The 19,625-nt window shown below is 40.7% G+C and overlaps 1 protein-coding gene across 1 annotated transcript; it reads right to left on the bottom strand.

The window, feature by feature from the left end:
• Positions 1-384: 384 nt before the first annotated feature.
• On the bottom strand, positions 385-19,568 carry LOC139394582 (receptor-binding cancer antigen expressed on SiSo cells-like). The gene is made up of 7 exons (XM_071142688.1): positions 19,264-19,568; positions 17,397-17,491; positions 17,022-17,100; positions 16,655-16,807; positions 15,929-16,036; positions 13,180-13,274; positions 385-4,582 (listed from the first exon to the last, which is right to left on the bottom strand). Exons 2-7 carry the CDS (start codon positions 17,477-17,479, stop codon positions 4,465-4,467), a joined length of 636 nt encoding a protein of 211 aa, XP_070998789.1. The 5' UTR covers positions 17,480-17,491; positions 19,264-19,568; the 3' UTR covers positions 385-4,464.
• Between the last annotated feature and the right edge of the window lie 57 nt (positions 19,569-19,625).

Below are 19,625 nucleotides of genomic sequence, written 5' to 3' on the forward strand. Positions count from 1 at the left end.
TTAGATTATGGTTTGCTCAGCTGGTTGGCCATTAGCCATCTGGCGTTTCTCAACGGGTTCATAGCATGTGAATGACTTCACAATGACTTCACAACTGGTCAATTCCCACCTTCCACTTGGTTACGAATGCAGCATTAGCTGAGTTCAGGGCTGCCTCAATTTGTCTTTCTTTGATTCCATGCATCCTAGCTCCCTGCATCCTTCTCAATTGTATTGGAGATGATGAACCAAGGTCCCTCCCCTCTGACCTTCTCCAATGCATTCTGAGGAGGCGAGGCGGTAAGATGTGAGGAATCAAGGAGAGATGGATTGAGATATCAACAGAATAAAATATGGATACTTTAATTAGAATGGCTATTATTGACACAGATGAGACTATTTCAGTTTTACAATGGAAAAATTATAATTCTGCAGGAACAGAGCAGATTATCCTTCAGTGATCCCTCTACCTCAACTCTTGCTGAAAAACTGATGAGTGAGACATTTTGTTCCAAGAAGTAGGTCATGATCAGTCTCAGTGGTTTGGTCAAGCAGGGGTGTTTTTTGGCGACAGATAGTGACTTTGTGACGATGTTGTTACATGTTATGGCCAGAAATGAAGAGAGTCAGGACAGCTAGGTTTTGGGTTTGAAAAGCATTTGAAAGGAATTTGCATTGCACGAGATTAAAATGCCCTTTAAATATACTTAAGAGAACAAGCATATCTAATGACACTGGGCTCCATGCACGTAAAAGATTTATTCAGAATGGTAGTTTTTCCTAATGCAATAAATCGTGGGTGGTGCAGAGAAATATGACTTGAGTGAATCTCGGGAGGACATTTTAGTCCAATACTAAAAATGATGTTCAATCACAAACAAGTCTGAAAAAAACAAAGAGTGATTTAATGCAGATTTAATCTTAAAATCCACTTGCTTAACTGGTTTTGTACCTTTGTTTCTGTCATGACTCTAATATTGGTTAACATTCAGACACAATTGAAAAGGGACCCAGAGATTTATTACAGAAAATTAAGGAATGTGCAAAAAAAGACATTTGACAAAGATAAACATAAAGCACGTATCCCCATCATGCTGACTTTGATAACAATTGGAAGAAGTATTTGCAAAGAAAGCAAAAAGGACAATTGTCAGCGGTATTATTTTCATAATTCTCTGTGGCTAACAACCTCTTTCTTCACGATCCAATGTTCCATGCAATGGGTAATATAATACTATCGATATCAAGAGTCTGAAAAACAGAAATGAATCCCTCATTTACCACAAAGCCCCACCTAAAATAACAATGAAAACACCACATTTTCAAAGGCATCGTTCATTTAGACATTCTATATAACTATTTTTGCCAGAGTCCCCATATTATATACAGGATACCCCAGTGACGGAACAAGGAAAACACAAGCGTGTAAAAGGGACTATCAGTTACTCTAATCCAACAGGTCTGTTTAATTGCAAATGTATGTCAGCTCTTACAGCTCCATCTCTGCATATGTGTTTCCATGGCAACTAGACCCTTCTGCTTGACATTCCAGTCTCATACACCGGTTGCTGGGAACTCGCACAAAAGCGCACACTTCCATCACAAAAAGCTCCAATTGATTCGACATCGATTGACCATACCAAAATCATATTGATACGTAACAGGTTTAGTCCAGTCAATCAAAAATGCTTTGACTTATGAAATCTATTGACCGATTCTGTTATTAACGGTCCACAAATTACAGAGGGAAGCACGGAGCTTTGCATCTTTTTATTTGCTATGATCACCGATCAAGGATGTCAGTTGGCCATCCAAGTCTGATCACCAAGTTGTCTCAGATAACACAGAGACAGGAGTTTGTGTGTGTTATGCTACATTGAAAGTGTAAAATAAAATAAAAACCCACATTCAACATAATAACAAAGGCAAAAGTCATTAAAGAGGAGTCACTTCTATTTTGGTGTATTAAAAAGCAGGGATAAGAACAAGCAGGAACATTTTTTGATTATTCAAGATGTCAGAGATGTTGAGCCTGGCAGATCAGTAACCACAGGATTACCATAGGAACCCAGAGTCAACTCTTGAGTAAGGCTCAATTAAATTCCCAAATCCCTTTGACAGTGTCCACACACTCAGTTTGAAACTTATTTTTAAGCCTTCAATTAAAAAGTGCAATTCCAGTATATTGAAGGCTGTACAGTAAAAGTACATCAGGAATATCAAGCAACGTCAATGAGAGAATGTGTTTTCGAACAAAGACGACGAGAAACATAATTAAAAAGCACAATAACCAAGGCAACAAAGGGATGTATGTAACTGATATACAGTGGGACTTACTTTTAATTACACACCTTCGTCCTTCTTGTTATAAGACAATGCCAGAGAAATAGGTCTCTTGAGAGTTCACTTGTACTATAGGTACCAGAATATTTACACATATTCCTGGGAAATACAACTGGACAGTTTGTTTTCTGTAACTCAAATCTAATTACTGAACCCAGAGTCATACCTAGCCAGAGTGACATTTGATAGCAAGTCTTTGATATAGGGCAATGCCTAAGGGCATTGCAGAGTATTTATTTAACCCTTCAGACTCAAAGTATTGTCACACAAACTGCAATTGCAGTTGAAGTCGGAAGTTTACATACACTTAGGTTGGAGTCATTAAAACTCGTTTTTCAACCACTCCACAAATTTCTTGTTAACAAACTATAGTTTTGGCAAGTCGGTTCGGAGTAATTTGTCCAAAAATTGCTTACAGACAGATTATCGAACTTATAATTCACTACATCACAATTCCAGTGGGTCAGAAGTGTACATACACTAAGTTGACTGTGCCTTTAAATAGGTTGGAAAATTCCAGAAAATTATGTCATGGCTTTAGAAGCTTCTGATAGGCTAATTGACATCTTTTGAGTCAATTGGAGGTGTACCTGTGGATGTATTTCAAGGCCTACCTTCAAACTCAGTGCCTCTTTGCTTGACATCATGGGAAAATCAAAAGAAATCCACCAAGAACACAAGTCTGGTTCATCCTTGGGAGTAATTTCCAAACGCCTGAATGTACCATGTTCATATGTACAAACAATAGTACGCAAGTATAAACACCATGGGACCACGCAGCTGTCATACCGCTCAGGAAGGAGACGTGTTCTGTCTCCTAGAGATGAACGTTCTTCGGTGGGAAAAGTGCAAATCAATCCCAGAACAACAGCAAAGGACCTTGTGAAGATGCTGGAGGAAACCGGTACATAACTATCTATATCACACAGGGGGAAAAAAAGTCCTATACTGACATAACCTGAAAGGCGGATGAGCAAGGAAGAAGCCACTGCTCCAGAACCGCCATAAAAAAGCCAGACTACGGTTTGCAACTGCACATGGGTACAAAGATCATACTTTTTGGAGAAATGTCCTCTGGTCTGATGAAACAAAAAATATAACTGTTTGGCCATAATGACCATCATTATGTTGGGAGGAAAAAGGGGGAGGCTTGCAAGCCGAAGAACACCATCCCAACCGTGAAGCACGGGTGTGGCAGCATCACATTGTGGTGGTGCTTTGCTGCAGGAGGGACTGGTGCACTTCACAAAATAGATGGCACTATGAGGAAGGAAAATGATGTAGATATATTGAAGCAACATCTCAAGACATCAGTCAGGAAGTTAAAAGCTTGGTTGCAAATGGGTCTTCCAAATGGACAATGACCCCAAGCATACTTCAAAAGTTGAGGCAAAATATCTTAAGGACAACAAAGTCAAGGTATTGAAGTGGCCATCACAAAGCTCTGACCTCAATCCTATAGAACATTTGTGGGCAGAACTGAAAAAGCATGTGCGAGCAAGGAGGCCTACAAACCTGACTCAGTTACACCAGCTCACAATTTTAAGGCAATGCTACCAAATACTAATTGAGTGTATGTAAACTCCTGACCCACTGCGAATGTGATGAAAATAAAAGCTGAAATAAATCATTCACTCTACTATTATTCTGACATTTCACATTCTTAAAATTAAGTCGTGATCCTAACTGACCTAAGGCAGGGAATTTTTACTAGGATTAAATGTCAGGAATTGTGAAAGCCTGAGTTTAAATGTATTTGACTAAGGTGTATGTAAACTTCCGACTTCAACTGTAAATCAGGGTAGTGTTCATTCGGCGCAAAAAAAAAAAGAACTGATACAGGGGGTGACTTCCTGAACTTGTTAGATAAAAAAACGCTCATTTCCGTTGCGTGCCCTAATGAACACATCCCAGGTATGCCGTGCCTTTCCGAAAGCTAAATGCAACCGTCTTTGAACAAACATCACACTGGCCAAGCCATGTCTCGAATGATGGCTGGTGGACAGAGATTTTTTTAAATGACCGCTGTGTGGAGTAGAGATGATCTTCGTGTGGAGATGACTAGAGGATAGCGTGATGACGTTTGTCTAAGTGTTCCTTTTCTTGCCCTCCGGCTCACGGGGTGAGTGCTCTAAAAAAATGTTACGAGAGCTTGACCGCAATCTTCTGGTCCTTCTTCATCATCCTTTGAACCTCCTTCTCCATCTTCTTCCTCTGCTGCTCCATGGAACGCTTTTCTCTCTCAGCCATCTTCTGTTGTCTGGTAGACAGGGAAACACAAAAAGGTGCGAGTTTAAAAGGATTGCAACAAACCTCATTACTAAGCTTTTTGAGAGAGCAAAGGTGATAGTTCAGGAGGTAGAGAGAGAGAGAGAGAGAGAGAGAGAAAAAAAGTACTGCCAACCAAGTTTCCCTGAAGTCCCTGAATTTTCTGTGTGCAAATAATGCCTTTCTTTTATGTTGACTTTGTGCTGAACATTCTTAATATACTGCCACCTGCTGGATAACAACTAAACTTGCAGAGCTCTTGACAATATGACAGTAATATGACACTGAACATGACAGGATTTTCACATTGAACTAGGGCTGTCCCCAACAATTCGTCTCGTCCAAATTTTTAAACTAGTTTTTTCCCCATAAAATGACACATCCCTATGTGTTTTAATCAAATCAACTATATGTACTGAGCTTGGCTGATGCTTTAAGCGCACCGTTTGATGAAATAGTTAAAAGACACACAAATGACTACAGGGAGTAATGACTGCATTTGATTTGATTGTGTAGGGCCGGGCTCAGACTTGCTGCACTGGTTAAAAAAAATGACAGCGAGTGACTGTGTGACTGTGTCTCTCTCACCTCCCTGCTGCAGTGACCACAGAACATCAATCTATTGTTTATTTTTTTGCTGAAGCTACAACATAATTACAGCCATTTCTGACTGAAAGGTTCTGGTACCGAAATCCTTCATTTGTTTAGGAAAAACATTCCCTATTTCCTCAACCCTTGCTCTATTTACGTGACAAATGTATGCATCGCATGCATGTGACCACTAGGGACTGACCTATACCATAATCACATCAATAACTTGGATATAAAAAAAAACTTCAAACACGTGACAGCAAAATGGATGCTAAGGACGTGACAAACTCGAAACGGGGGAATGTTTTAATGGATGCTCAGGAGGAAGTCAGATGTGTGGAGTAAATTGTAACTTTTTGTGGAAAATATTGGGAGGTCAAGTAAAGTTTTTATTACAGCAAAGACTCAAAAACAGTCGCATTCATTCATGAATGCAATTTCCGAAATGAAACGGTTTATTTATTGTTTACGCCAATTACTCAAGGAATGCTTTATTTTAAAACGAAAATGCTGGATTGCATCTCAAATCATGAATGACTCGTATGCTGTGTGATGACATGAATGAATGATTAATGGATACAGTAGCCTACAGAAGTATTTAAATACAGGCCTAAGTAAGTTACCGTATTAAGCCTAAACAGGATGCACTCTTAGGCCTACAGCTCAATGGTGGTTATACAAGGATGTTATATAAACTTATTAATGATAATGACATTACTTATTATTATTAGAAGGATGATAACAATAATAATAATAATAATAATAATAACAACAATAAGGAGATCAAGAAAAAAAAAGATGGTTATTACAAATATTATTTCTTCTGACAATTTGGAACAGTATAAACAAAATAATACCAGAGGCTGTTCTAACGGGGGAAAAAAAAGTGTAAAGCTTTTATGACAGCATAGCAAAGATTAAAAACAGACGAATGTGAAATTGTTTATCCGACATGTGGTTGTGTGAGGCTTGGTGCTGACGGAATGAATAGGCTATTAAACAAACACACAAAAAGGCATCAAAAGCAGGATCTGCCTTATTTCTGTTGATATATATGGATTATTTACAGTGGCAAGAAGTTACAAGGATGTGAACCCTGTGGAATCACCTGGATTTATGCTTAAATTAGTCATCAAATTTGATCATCCAAGTCACAACAATAGACAAAAATAGTGTGCTTAAGCTAATAACACAAATTGTATTTTTGTCTATATTGAATACATCATTTAAACATTCACAGTGTAGGTTGGAAAAAGTATGTGAACCTCTAGGCTAATGACTTCTCCAAAAGCTAATTGAGGTCAGGAGTCAGCTAACCTGGAGCCCAATCAATGAGACGAGATTGGAGATGTTGGTTAGGAGCTGCCTTTCCCTATAAAAAAATAAAATCACTAAATTTGAGTTCGCTATTCACAAGAAGCATTGCATGATGCAAACCATGCCTCAAACAAAATAGATCTCAGAAGACCTAAGATTGAAAATTGTTGACTTGCATAAAGCTGGAAAGGGTTACCAAAGTACCCTCGAAAAGCCTTGATGTTCATCAGTCCACTGTAAGACAAACGGTCTATAAATGGAGAACGTTCAGCACTGTTGCTACTCTCCCTAGAAGTGGCCGTCCTGCAAAGATGACTGCAAGAGCACAGCGCAGAATGCTCAATGAGGTTAAGAAGAATCCTAGTGTCAGCTAAAGACTTACAGAATTCTCTGGAACATGCTAACATCTCTATCGACGACACTAAACAAGAATGGTGTTCATGGAAGGACAACACAGAAGAAGATACTGCTGTCAAACAACAAAAAAAAACATTGCTGAACATCTGAAGTTTGCAAAAGTGCACCTGGATGTTCCACAGTGCTACTGGCAAAATATTCTGTGGACAGATTAAACTACAGTTGAGTTGTTTGGAAGGAACACTACGTGTGGAGGAAAAAAAGGCACAGCACACCAACATCAAAACCTCATCCCAACTGTAAAGTATGGTGGAGGGAGCATCATGGTTTGGGGCTGCATTGCTGCCTCAGGGCCTGGACAACCAGCTATCATCGACGGGAAAATGAATTCAAGTTTTTCAAGACATTTTGCAGGAGAATGTTAGGCTCTTTGTCTGCCAATTGAAGCGCAACAGAAGTTGGGTGATGCAACAGGACACCGACCCAAAACACATAAGTAAATCATCAACAGAATAGCTTCAACAGAAGAAAATACACCTTCTGGAGTGGACCAGTCAGAGTCCTGACCTCAACCCAATTGAGATGCTGTGACATGACCTAAAGAGAGCAGTTCACACCAGACATCCCAAGAATATTGCTGAACTGATACAGTTTAGTAAAGAGGAATGGTCCAAAATTCCTCCTGACTACAGAAAACGTTTGGTTGAGGTTATTGCTGCCAAAGGAGGGTCAACCAGTTATTAAATCCAAGGGTTCACATATTTTTACACGCTGCAATGTGAATGTTTACACGGTGTGTTCAAAAAAGACATGAAAACGTGTAATAGTTTGTGTGTTAGTTTAAGCAGAATGTGTCCATTGTTGTGACCTAGATGAAGATCAGATCAAATTTTATGACCAATTGATGTAGAAATCTAGGTATTTCCAAAGGGTTCACATACTTATTCTTACCACATATACATTTAACAGTTAGGCTATTGATTATAGACCTAATTAAGTTGGGGTTTCCTCTCGCCGCACTTTTCTTCGAAAATTAAGGCAAGGGCTTTTCTTGTCTCCTAACACCGCTGCGGTCTCCAACCATTGTTCTCAACAGTGGTATAAATTGCTTAAGTAAAAATACAACTTGTCATTTCTGGGGGTATTTATATTTTTCACAACTTTTACTTTACTACATCCGAATTGAAAATAATGTACTTTTTACTCCATACAATTTCCCTGACACCCAAAAGAACTTCCGTTTTGAATGCAGGACAGGAAATGGTCTAATTCATGCACTTAACAAGAACATCCCTGGTCAGCCTACTGCCTCTGATCTGGCGGGCTCACTAAACACACGCTTGGTTTGTAAATGATGTCTGAGTCTTGGAGTGTGCCCTAGCTATCCTAAAAAATAAGAATTGAATACGAAAAAAGAAATACAACAAAAACAGTACTGTTAAAACCTCTTGAATCTAGGGGGCACTATTTTCATTTTTGGAAAAATAACGTTCCCAAAGTAAACGGGCTATTTTGTCAGGACAAGATGCTAGAATATGCATATAATTGACAGCTTAGGATAGAAAACACTCTAAAGTTTCCAAAATTGTAAAAATATTGTCTGTGAGTATAACAGAACTGATATTGCAGGCGAAAGCCTGAGAAAAATCCAATCAGGAAGGGACTCTTATTTAGAAACCTCTGCATTCCTATAAGTCCCTATTGAGCAGTGAAAGGGATATCAACCAGATTCCTTTTTCTATGGCTTCCCTACTGTGTCTAGTGTCACAATACATAGTTTCAGGCTTTTATTTTGAAAAATGAGCCTGAACGTCAACATTGTGTCAGTGGTCAGCTGAAGTCTCTCAGTGTTTTGTGCATAAAGGACAAATGCGGCCATTGTTTCTCCCGGTTGATATATTATCGAATAGATATTTGAAAAACACCTTGAGGATTGATTATAAACAACGTTTGCCATGTTTCTGTCGATATTATGGAGCCAATTTTGAATATTTTTCAGCGTTGTCGTGACCGCAATTTCCGGTAGATTTCTCAGCCAAACGTGAAGAACAAACGGAGCTATTTCGCCTACAAAAATATTTTTGGAAAAAAGGAACATTTGCTATCTAACTGGGATTCTCATGAGTGAAAACATCCGAAGCTCAAAGGTAAACGACTTAATTTGATTGCTTTTCTGATTTGTGACCAGGTTGCCTGCTGCTAGCTAGGCATAATGCTATGCTAGGCTATCAATAAACTTACACAAATGCTTGTCTTGCTTTGGCTGTAAAGCATATTTTCAAAATCTGAGATGACAGGGTGATTAACAAAAGGCTAAGCTGTGTTTCAATTTTTTTCACTTGTGATTTCATGACTAGGAATATTTTCTAGAAATATTTATATGTCCGTTGCATTATGCTAATTAGTGTCAGTTGATGACAACGCTCCTGGACCCGGGATGGGTAGTATCAAGAGGTTTAAGTTATCTTTTACAATTGGGTACTTTTGCCACCACTGGTTCTCAACACCAATATGCTGTTTAACATTGATATTACTCACATAGCAACATGGTCTAGGAAAAGGTGCCAATTCAACAGCGCACTGATGCGTTTCCGCAGAGAGCGACCGCTATTGCGGGAGAAAGCACATTTGTTATAAAATAATAATTGTTATTAGTGTCGGACCACTGTTCTTACGTAATATAACCATATACATTTCCAGTAGAACAAATTTTAGAGTGATGGACTGTGCCCCACAGCCTCCACACAGTCCACTCAGACAGGCGCAAATCTGACAGGTGTCTTGTACACCATGATTACTTTTGTTTTGCTACTGGTCGTCTAAAGAAATCTCAGTGGACCAACAGCCTATCGCCCAAACAATCAACCAGTCGACTAACTCAGTGCCTCTGCTTGACATCATGGGAAAATCAAAATAAATCAGCCAAGACCTCAGAAAACCAATTGTAGACCTCCACAAGTCTGGTTCATCCTTGGGAGCAATTTTCAAAATGCCTGAAAGTACCACGTTCATCTGTACAAACAATAGTACGCAAGTATAAACACCATGGGACCATGCAGCCGTCATACCGCTCAGGAAGGAGACGTGTTCTGTCTCCTAGAGATGAATGTACTTTTGTGCGAAAAGTGCAAATCAACCCTGGAACAGCAAAGGACCTTATGAAGCTGCTGGAGGAAACAGGTAAAAGCGTATTTATATCCACAGTAAAAATGAGTCCTATAGACATAACCTGAAAGGCCGCTCAGCAAGGAAGAAGCCACTGCTCCAAAATCTCCATAAAAAAAAGCCAGACTATGGTTTGCAATTGCACATGGGGACAAAGATCATACTTTTTGGAGAAATGTCCTCTGGTCTATAGAACTGTTTGGCCATAATGACCGTTATGTTGGGAGGAAAAAGGGGGACGCTTGCAAGCCGAAGAACACCATCCCAACCGTGAAGCACAGGGTGGAAGCATCATGTTGTGGGGGTGCTTTGCTGCAGGAGGGACTGGTGCACTTCACAAAATAGATGGCATCATGAGAAGAAAAATTATGTGGACATATTGAAGCAACATCTCAAGACATCAGTCAGGAAGTTAAAGTTTGGTCGCAAATGGGTCTTCCAATGACCCCAAGCATACTTCCAAGTTGTGGCAAAATGGCTTAAGGAAAACACAGTCAAGGTATTGGAGTGGCCATCACAAACCCCTGACCTCAATCCTATAGAAAGGTTGTGGGCAAAACTGAAAAAGGATGTGCGAGAATGGAGGCCTTCAAACCTGACTCAGTTACACCAGCTCTGTCAGGATGGGCCAAAATTCACCCAACTTATTGTGGGAAGCTTGTGGAAGGCTACACGAAAAGTTTGACCCAAGTTAAACCATTTTAAAAGCAATGCTACCAAATACTAATTGAGTGCATGTAAACTTCTGACCCACTGGGAATGTGATGAAAGCAATAAAAGACGAAATTAGCATTCTCTCTACTATTATTCTGACATTTCACATTCTTAAAATAAAGTGGTGATCCTAACTGACCTAAGACAGGCAATTTTTACTAGGATCTAATGTCAGGAATTGTGAAAAACTGAGTGTAAATGCATTTGGCTAAGGTGTATGTAAACTTCCGACTTCAACTGTATCCTTGAGAGTCTATCTATTCCCAATACACAAATATATCAGGAGCCATATCTACATGGTATAGGTCTCAAAAATATTTTCAAAAACAAATTGCATTTAAAATATTCTCTAGACCCCTCAAACTCAAATCTGAACCTCGAAGTAGAGGGCTGCCTGTGGGTCCCGACAGAGGTCATTGCGGTGAGGTCAGCCTTTTTCATGCTGTGGGTGGGAGTAGGCAGACAGATGACTTCTGGATTAAATGATATGTTGTTGCACAGATTATTTGGAAACGGTCATCGTTCTTCTTTGTATGCGTTGGCCTTCCTATTGTATTAAAAGCACACCTTTGTCACATTATTCACACACACACACTCAGAATTCGCTGCTTCAACTTTAGCAATGTATCTCTCATCTAGTTGGGCGTGCGATCAAGCACGACTCGTACACAAAAGTATGTGGATTTAGCTATTTCCACCACACTCGTTGCTGACAGGTGTATAAAAATCAAGCACACAGCCACGCATTATCCATAGTCAAACATCGGCAGTAGAATGGCCTTACTGAAGAGCTCAGTGACTTTCAAAGTGGCACCGCCATATGATGCCACCGCCATATGATGGGAGCAACAAGGGCTCAGCCGCAAAGTGGTAGGCCACAGAAGCTCACAGAACAGGAGTGCTGAAGCGCATAAAAATTGTCTGTCCTCAGTTGCAACACTCAATACCGAGTTCCAAACTGCCAAGGGAAACAACGGCAGCAAAAGAACTGTTCGTCGGGAGCATCATGAAATGGGTTTCCATGGCCAAGCAGCACCACACAAGCCTAAGATCACTATGCTCAATACCAAGCATTGGCTTGAGTGGTGTAAAGCTCGCCACCATTGGACTCCACAGCAGTGGAAACGCATTCTCTGGAGGGATGAATCACGCTTCACCATCTTGCAGTCCGACGGACCCATCTGGGTTTGGCGGATGCCAGGGGAAAGCTACCTGCCACAATTCATAGTGCCAATTGTATAGTTTAGTGGAGGAGGAATAATGGTCTGGGGCTGTTTTCCATGGGTCGGGCTAGACCCTTTAGTTCCAGTGAAGGGAAATCTTAATGCTACAGCATACAGTGACATTTCTAAACAATTCTGATCTTCCAATTGTGGCAATATTTTGGGGAAGGCCCTTTCCTGTTTCAGCATGAAAATACCCCCATGCAGAAAGCGAGGTCCATACAGAAACGGTTTGTTGAGATCGGTTTGGAATAACTTGACTGGCCTGCACAGAGCTCTGACCTCAACCCCATTGAACACCTTTGGGATGAATTGTAACGCCGACTGCGATCCAGGCCTAATTGCCCAACATCAATGCCCGACCACACTAATGCTCGTGGCTGAATGGAAGCCTCAACAACGTTCCAACATCTAGTGGAAAACCTTCCAAGAACAGTGGAGGCTGTTATAGCAGCAAATGGGAGACCAACCTCATATTAATGCCCATGAGTTTGGAAAGACGTTCGATGAGCAGGTGTCCACATACTTTTGGTAATGTAGTGTATATGTGTGGTCTCATTGAAATAGAATAGGCTGCCAATGCATGGGTGGAGAATCACTGGCAGTTATCTTTCCAAGGAAATGTACTACCTGAATATGATTAGGCTATCGTTCACTACATTGCCTATAAATACATATTTATAACCCATATTTGTCTCAGTCTGAAAATCTTCCCACTCCTAAAAAGGTAGGCTAAAAATAGCACAAGAGAAAGTGCAAGTCTCTCTACGTCTAGCATATTGGCTGATATAGCCCACTAATACCGATAGCTTAATATAAACGGGCCACTTGAAAATCTCAGGTAATTTAACCTAGGCTATTTCTTAGGTTATTGTTTGCACATTTTCAATATTGCCTAATGAGCACAACATTGCTGGGACCATGGCTGGCAAGTGAGCTGCGTACATACGCCTAAAATAACATCACAAGACAGTGGTTGGGCTCAGAACCAGTTATACGGATAGCGGTTGGGAGCAGGAGGAAGAAATCAGTCCTGCGCAGACAACATCGAAGCCAGTTCCACTGCCCCCCCATTCTTCCCCTCCAATCAGGGTCTGATTTAGACCTGGGACACCAGTTAGGTGAAATTCATTGTCAGGTAAAACAGAAAACCAGCAGGCTCTGGCCCTGTAGTGTAAGATTTGAATACCCTTGCTCTTCACATTATTAAAAGTGCTATCACCTGAGCACCAAATCGGCCTCCCAGGCAGCATCTGACGACTCATCCTCCCAGGCGTTGGCGTCCTCATGCCAGGTATCCATGTCTCCAAGCTCAGACTGTGGGACAGAGGAGGAGGACAGGAATGCAGTCAGGACACGATCGCTGACACAGTATAGGATGGCGGTGGGACCTAATCTCCATTAGCAACTATTCTTCACAACACTATAAAACCTTTATTCAACATGAATACAGAGAACTGTGGCCCTGGAGGACTTGTGCACTCCTGGGAATGAACAATGTCAGAGCACTGGTCCAACTAAAACAGACGTTTGAGATGGTGAACTAAAAAGAGACTCAGACTTCCTCATATTGCTATAGAGAGATGGTCTGTAATCCTTGAAACAAGAAATTGGACAGGCGTTGGCTAGCTGCTCAGTTTTTTGGTGGCTGAGGTTTTGAAATCTGGACAGTGGATAGAGCAGTACCACCTCTCTCAAAGCCCCTCACCACCAAATATCATAATTGGATAATTCTCCACCCCCCTGAGTCAATACTTGGTGGAAGCACCTTTGGCAGCCATTACAGCTGTGTGTGAATAACTTGGAATAAGATTCTACCAATTTTGCACAACTCTTAGGGCAATATAAATCCATTGTTTTCGTCAAAATTGCTCAAGCTCGTTACATTTGGTTGGAAATCTTTGACGGACAGCAATATCCCAAAAAACTGGTATCAGATTTTCAAGCAAATTTCATTCAGGACTAAAAAGTATTTCTAGTGGGACTATCCCACGGTCAGGTTTTCAGAAAACTGAATGCAACAACATTGCATTCATTCCATATTACTGGCCTGTATGACAAAGTGATAAAATAAAATAAATGATCAAATTAAAAAAATAAGAAATAATCCACTCCAAATGATCCATTCTGTTTGCAACAAGGCTGATAAGTAATATTAAAAACTACAGGATAGGGTCAAATCCAATACAACACAGAGTGAAACCCTCTATATTTTCAAGTAATGTGGTGGCAAAATTTTATGGGTATGCTTGTCATCAGCAGGGACTGCATAGTTTGTCAGGATAAAAAAAGTTTGCGGAAAACCCGACTCGGTCTTCTGTAACCCTAAACCTGAGATAAAAAAAATTTCAGCGAGACAATTACACACATTTTAATGCCAAAGACACGCCAGAATGGCTTTCCAATAGATGCTGAGTGTTCCTGTGTGGTCTAGTCTCAGTCCTGACTTTAATCGGCGTAAAATAATCTAAATCCAAGTTTAAATATTGCTGTCTATCAATGATCCCCAACCAAATGTTATGAGTTTGAGCAATTTTAACAAAAACAATGGATATAAACTCAGCAAAAAAAGAAACGTCCTCTCATGGTCAACTGCATTTATTTTCAGCAAACTTAACATGTGCAAATATTTGTATGAGCATAACTAAATTTAACAACTTCCACAGACATGTGACTAACAGAAATGGAATAATGTGTCCACGAACAAGTGGGGTGGGGGTCAAAATCTTGAGATTGCCTGCAATGACAACAAGCTCAGTCCGATGATGCTTTGACACGCCGCCCCCAAACCATGACGGACCCTCCACCCCAAATCGATCCCGCTCCAGAGTACAGGCCTCGGTGTAACGCTCATTCCTTCGACGATAAACGAGAATCCGACCATCACCCATGGTAAGACAAAACCGCGACTTATCAGTGAAGAGCACTTTTACCAGTCCTGTCTGGTCCATCAACGGTGGGTTTGTGCCCATAGGCGACATTCTTGCAGGTGATGTCTGGTGAGGACCAGCCTTAACAACAGGCCTACAAGCCCTCAGTCCAGCCTCTCTCAGCTTATTGCGGAAAGTCTGAGCACTGATGGAGAAATTGTGCGTTCCTGGTGTAACTCTGGCAGTTGTTGTTGCCATCCTGTACCTGTCCCGCAAGTGTGATGTTCGGATGTACCGATCTTTTGCAGGCGTGGTCTGCCACTGCGAGGACGATCAGCTGTCCGTCCTGTAGCGCTGTCTTAGGCGTCTCACAGTAGGGATATTGCAATGTATTGCCCTGGCCACATCTGCAGTCCTCATGCCTCCTTGTAGCATGCCTAAGGGCACGTTCACGCATATGAGCAGAGACCCTGGGGATTTTTCTTTTGGTGTTTTTCAGAGTCAGTAGAAGGCCTCTTTAGTGTCCTAAGTTTTCATAACTGTGATCTTAATTGCCTACCGTCTGTAAGCTGTTAGTGTCTTAACAACTGTTTCACAGGTGCATGTTCATTAATTGTTTATGGTTCATTGAACAAGCATGGGAAACAGTGTTTAAATCCTTTACAATGAAGATCTGTGAAGTTATTTGGATTTTTACAAATTATCTTTGAATTATCTTTGAAAGACGTCCTGAAAAAGGGACGTTTCTTTTTTTGCTGAGTTTGTTGCCCTAAGAGTTGTGTAAAGTTGTTAGAATATCATTCCAAATTATTAACAGCTGCAAAGGTTGCCAAAGGTGCTTCCACCAAGTATTAACACAGGCGGGAGGAGACTTATCCAACTACGATATTTCAGTTGTGTTTTCTTAATTTAGAACATTTTCTATAACTTTCTTTCACTCTGAAAATGTGGACTAGGTTGTGTAGCGCTGTCGAAAAAAAAAAAACTAATTTCATCTAATTTTAGATTACATTTTATGGCAACAAAATGTGAGAAAAAAAGCTCAAGAGGGTGTAAACTTTCTATAGGCACTGTACTCTGGGCGATGCTACACAAACTCACAGATGGCTGAATGAAGGAGGTGTCCTGAGTGGCTGCCAGTCTGCTGGAGAAGCCCGCACTGCCATCGGGTACCAAGTAGTTGAGGGGCTCCCTCTTCTTCAGTACAATCTAGGGTGGGGACAGAGAGAAAAGAGACAAGTTAAAACTACTAAGACTCAACAATATGATATGGCGCGACTACAAGCAGCAGCGTGGCCAGCGATATTCTCGACAGAGTGTGAGGCAAGAGGCTGCACGCTTCATCACCAAAACAAATACTGTTAAGCATCAGTGCATATGCACGGGAGTTTGCTTCGCCCTCTCATGCCATGTGATAGCTCGGTGAAAACAAATGTTGAACAGTGCAGCCTCGCCCTTTAGGCAATTTCTGTTTGTGTTGGGAGTTACCCTGCTCCTCCCTTCTGGTAAAAGTATATTGCCGAGTCTACCTTTAATTAGTGTTGAGAAATGCACTTTAAGTTGGAATCCATAATTCGTGAAAATGCCTCATCCATTTGGGATATTTCAACAAAGAAGTTAAGTCAAACAACAAACACCTTTTCCCCCTTGGACATCATTGCATGCACATATAATACTAGAGTATGTGCAGTACTGCGATTTCTTTTTATCATGCTGTCTGATACTCCCCTCATGAGTTTCATCAACTAAACAAAACAAACACAACAACAAAAGACACTAGGGCGAACAGTGGCACAGATTTCAGCTTTAAATGAAGACCCAGCCTACTTTCTGTGTTTTCCTGATGGTGGGAGCCATGTCTTTGAAGTAGTCTGGTTCCACTTCCTCGCCGGGCTGTGGTGGCACATTGCCATTACCGCCCTCGATCTTGATACTTGTGGGACCATCTTCATCCCACGAGCTCCATTCTTCAATCTCTGCCTGCACAGGGTTTGGTCAAATAATATGACGAAAATAAAGAGAAAGGATTTAAGTGTGTAAAAATTGACTGTTGGTTGCACAATAAATGCTTGATGATGTAATTAATGACAATAGGGGGAAAGCAGGTTTGTTAGGGATGTAAAGCGAATTGACTAAGCACTTAGAGCACATTATTGCTAACATGATGCATCTTAAAAACTTGTATATCACTGACCGGTTTGGGTACTGATGAAAAATCAACCGTCGTTGGAAGAGATATCTGATCCCCACTTAGCTTACGCAACCTCCCAGATCTATGTCAAAACAGGAAATGTGCTTACCGTCAAAACTGTGGGCCACCACAAAAACAGACATTTTTAGAGCAAAGGCATTCCATGGGAAGCAATTTTCACATGCAAATAGCATTTGATTTCTATGCTAATGTATTTGGTAGTGCTCAAGGAATGGCATTCTATATCATTAATTTCAACATTAAGTAAAGTGACTGGAAAGCTTAGACTACGGCTGTCAGATTTGACCGAATCTGACACGGCAAAGGGTTCTAGATCAGTTTTGCTTCTTCCAATTCAACATAATGGTTGTTCCTTACCTGCATATTAACCTTCTGAAGAATGAAAGGAAGGTTGCAAGCCATGTGCAAATCTTGAAAAGGCGAAACTGAGAGATGGCCATGGTGAAGCTGAGCTAAAAGGAGGACATACATCATAATTTGATTTATAATCAGAATTTTCAAGCAAGACTGTCATCAACATCCATCGAATAAATGAGTAAGTTTGCTAGCTGTAATAGCTTTTGTCATTGGCATAGCTAGAAAGTTTGCTAGCTATTTTCTTCCTGGTTACTACTTCCTCCTGGCAATTTAAAAAGTATCACAGTATGAGTCATAATACCCATAAAACCTAGCAGTCAAACAGAGAAATGGTTCCAATTGTTTTTACACCATTGATGTTTACCATAAGGGATTTTAGATATTTTTGAAAAATAAGGGCTGCGTTTCGTGTAGGCTTATCCTGGCGTGACATTTTGATAACTGTGTAAATCTCTCTAGGACAATGTGACTAACAAAATACCTGCCTGTATTTACCCCCCAAAAAGTGAAATGCTAATTAGCTTCTAATGTAGCCATCATAAAGAACTACAAATGCCAGGATCTGGACGAGACTGCCGAATCGAGGCAAAGGTAAGCATCTCTGGATTAACTATGTTAGCTAAATGTAGTAATGAATAAATTGGCTACATTTCTTTAAATGGGCAATTATGTGAACCATCTTGTGCAAGTTTTAAATTGACAATGCCTGTTAGCAAAGGTGTCAGCTAGAGATGATGTGCAGGAGCTTGCAGGGATTTGTAGTTTAGCATGTCGTCTACTTTGATGCTACTTAGCATTTTCAAATCTGAGAGTAAATAGTTGTGCTGTTATTTTTATTGATTTGGCCAAAGCTTTTGATACGGTAGACCATTCCATTCTTGTGGGCCGGTTAAGAAATATTGGTGTATCTGAGGGGTCTTTGGCCTGGTTTGCTAACTACTCTCAGAGTGCAGTGCATAAAGTCAGAACATTTGCTGTCTCAGCCACTGCCCATCACCAAGGTCATCTCTGTATATCTGTCACAAGACGCACTGGTTGATGCTTATTTATAAAACCCTCTTAGGGCTCACTCCACCCTATCTGAGAAATATACTGCAGCCCTCCACATACAACACCCGTTCTACCAGTCACATTCTGTTAAAGGTCCCCAAAGCACACACATCCTTGGGTCTTTTGTCTTTTCAGTTCGCTGCAGCTGGCGACTGGAACAAGTTGCAAAAACACACTCAAACGGGACAGTTTTATCTCAATCTCTTCATTCAAAGAGTCAATCATGGACACTCTTACTGACAGTTGTGGCTGTTTTGCAAGTGATGTATTGTTGTCTCAACCTTCTTGCCATTTGTGCTGCTGCCATGTTGCTACCATGCTGTTGTCAGCAAGGGCTCTCTTTATGTAGTTTTTTTTGTCTCTTGTCGTGATGCGTTTTGTCTTAATTATATCCCAGCCCCCGTCCACACAGGCCATTTGGTAGGCCGATATTGTAAATAATAATTTGTTTTTAACTGACTTGCCTAGTTAAATAATGGTTAAAAAAATAAATGTATTGATAAGTCACCTTGTCCGAGAGATTTCCATGGTTATCAAAACGTCACGCCAGGGTAAGCCTACACGAAACAACCCTTAATGAACTGTTTCGAAAATCTCTATGGGTAAAATTTCTGTTTGAAGAACTATTGGAACCATTTCCCTGTTTGAACGCTAGGTTTTAAGGATATTATGAGACCACCGTGGGGCTCAATTTCTGCATCATCTAATGCACCCATTCAAAACAACTGAGAACTCATACAAATACGAGCTCAAATCATGCAGGTCGGAACTCAAGAAAGAGGTCCATTGTCTTCATTGCTAAAATACAGACACTCACCGTACAGCTCAATATACTTGCTTAGCTGACAGCTGGCGAATCAGATGTGGCCGTCCCCAGAATTCATGTGTTTAGCTAGCTAGCGCTAACTTAGCAAAAGAGCATACCGATATGCAACGTATTTTTCCTTGTAAATTTCACTCTCGAAACAACACACTTGCAATAATGACACCAGTCATATCACAAGCGTATGTGTCTAACAGCTGCTACCTAGCATCCGTTCTCATTATTTATTCCATCAATATTTGTCGCTTCTTCATAGCCTCATGGCTGCCATCTTGAAACTGGGGAGAGGATGTGGAACCAAAGCCGGGGCAAGAGGCACACTATGTATCTCTGGGCTATGGTAGGCGTTGGTCTTC

Source organism: Oncorhynchus clarkii, chromosome 3 (assembly GCF_045791955.1).
Source record: "Oncorhynchus clarkii lewisi isolate Uvic-CL-2024 chromosome 3, UVic_Ocla_1.0, whole genome shotgun sequence".
Classification (NCBI taxonomy): domain Eukaryota; kingdom Metazoa; phylum Chordata; class Actinopteri; order Salmoniformes; family Salmonidae; genus Oncorhynchus; species Oncorhynchus clarkii.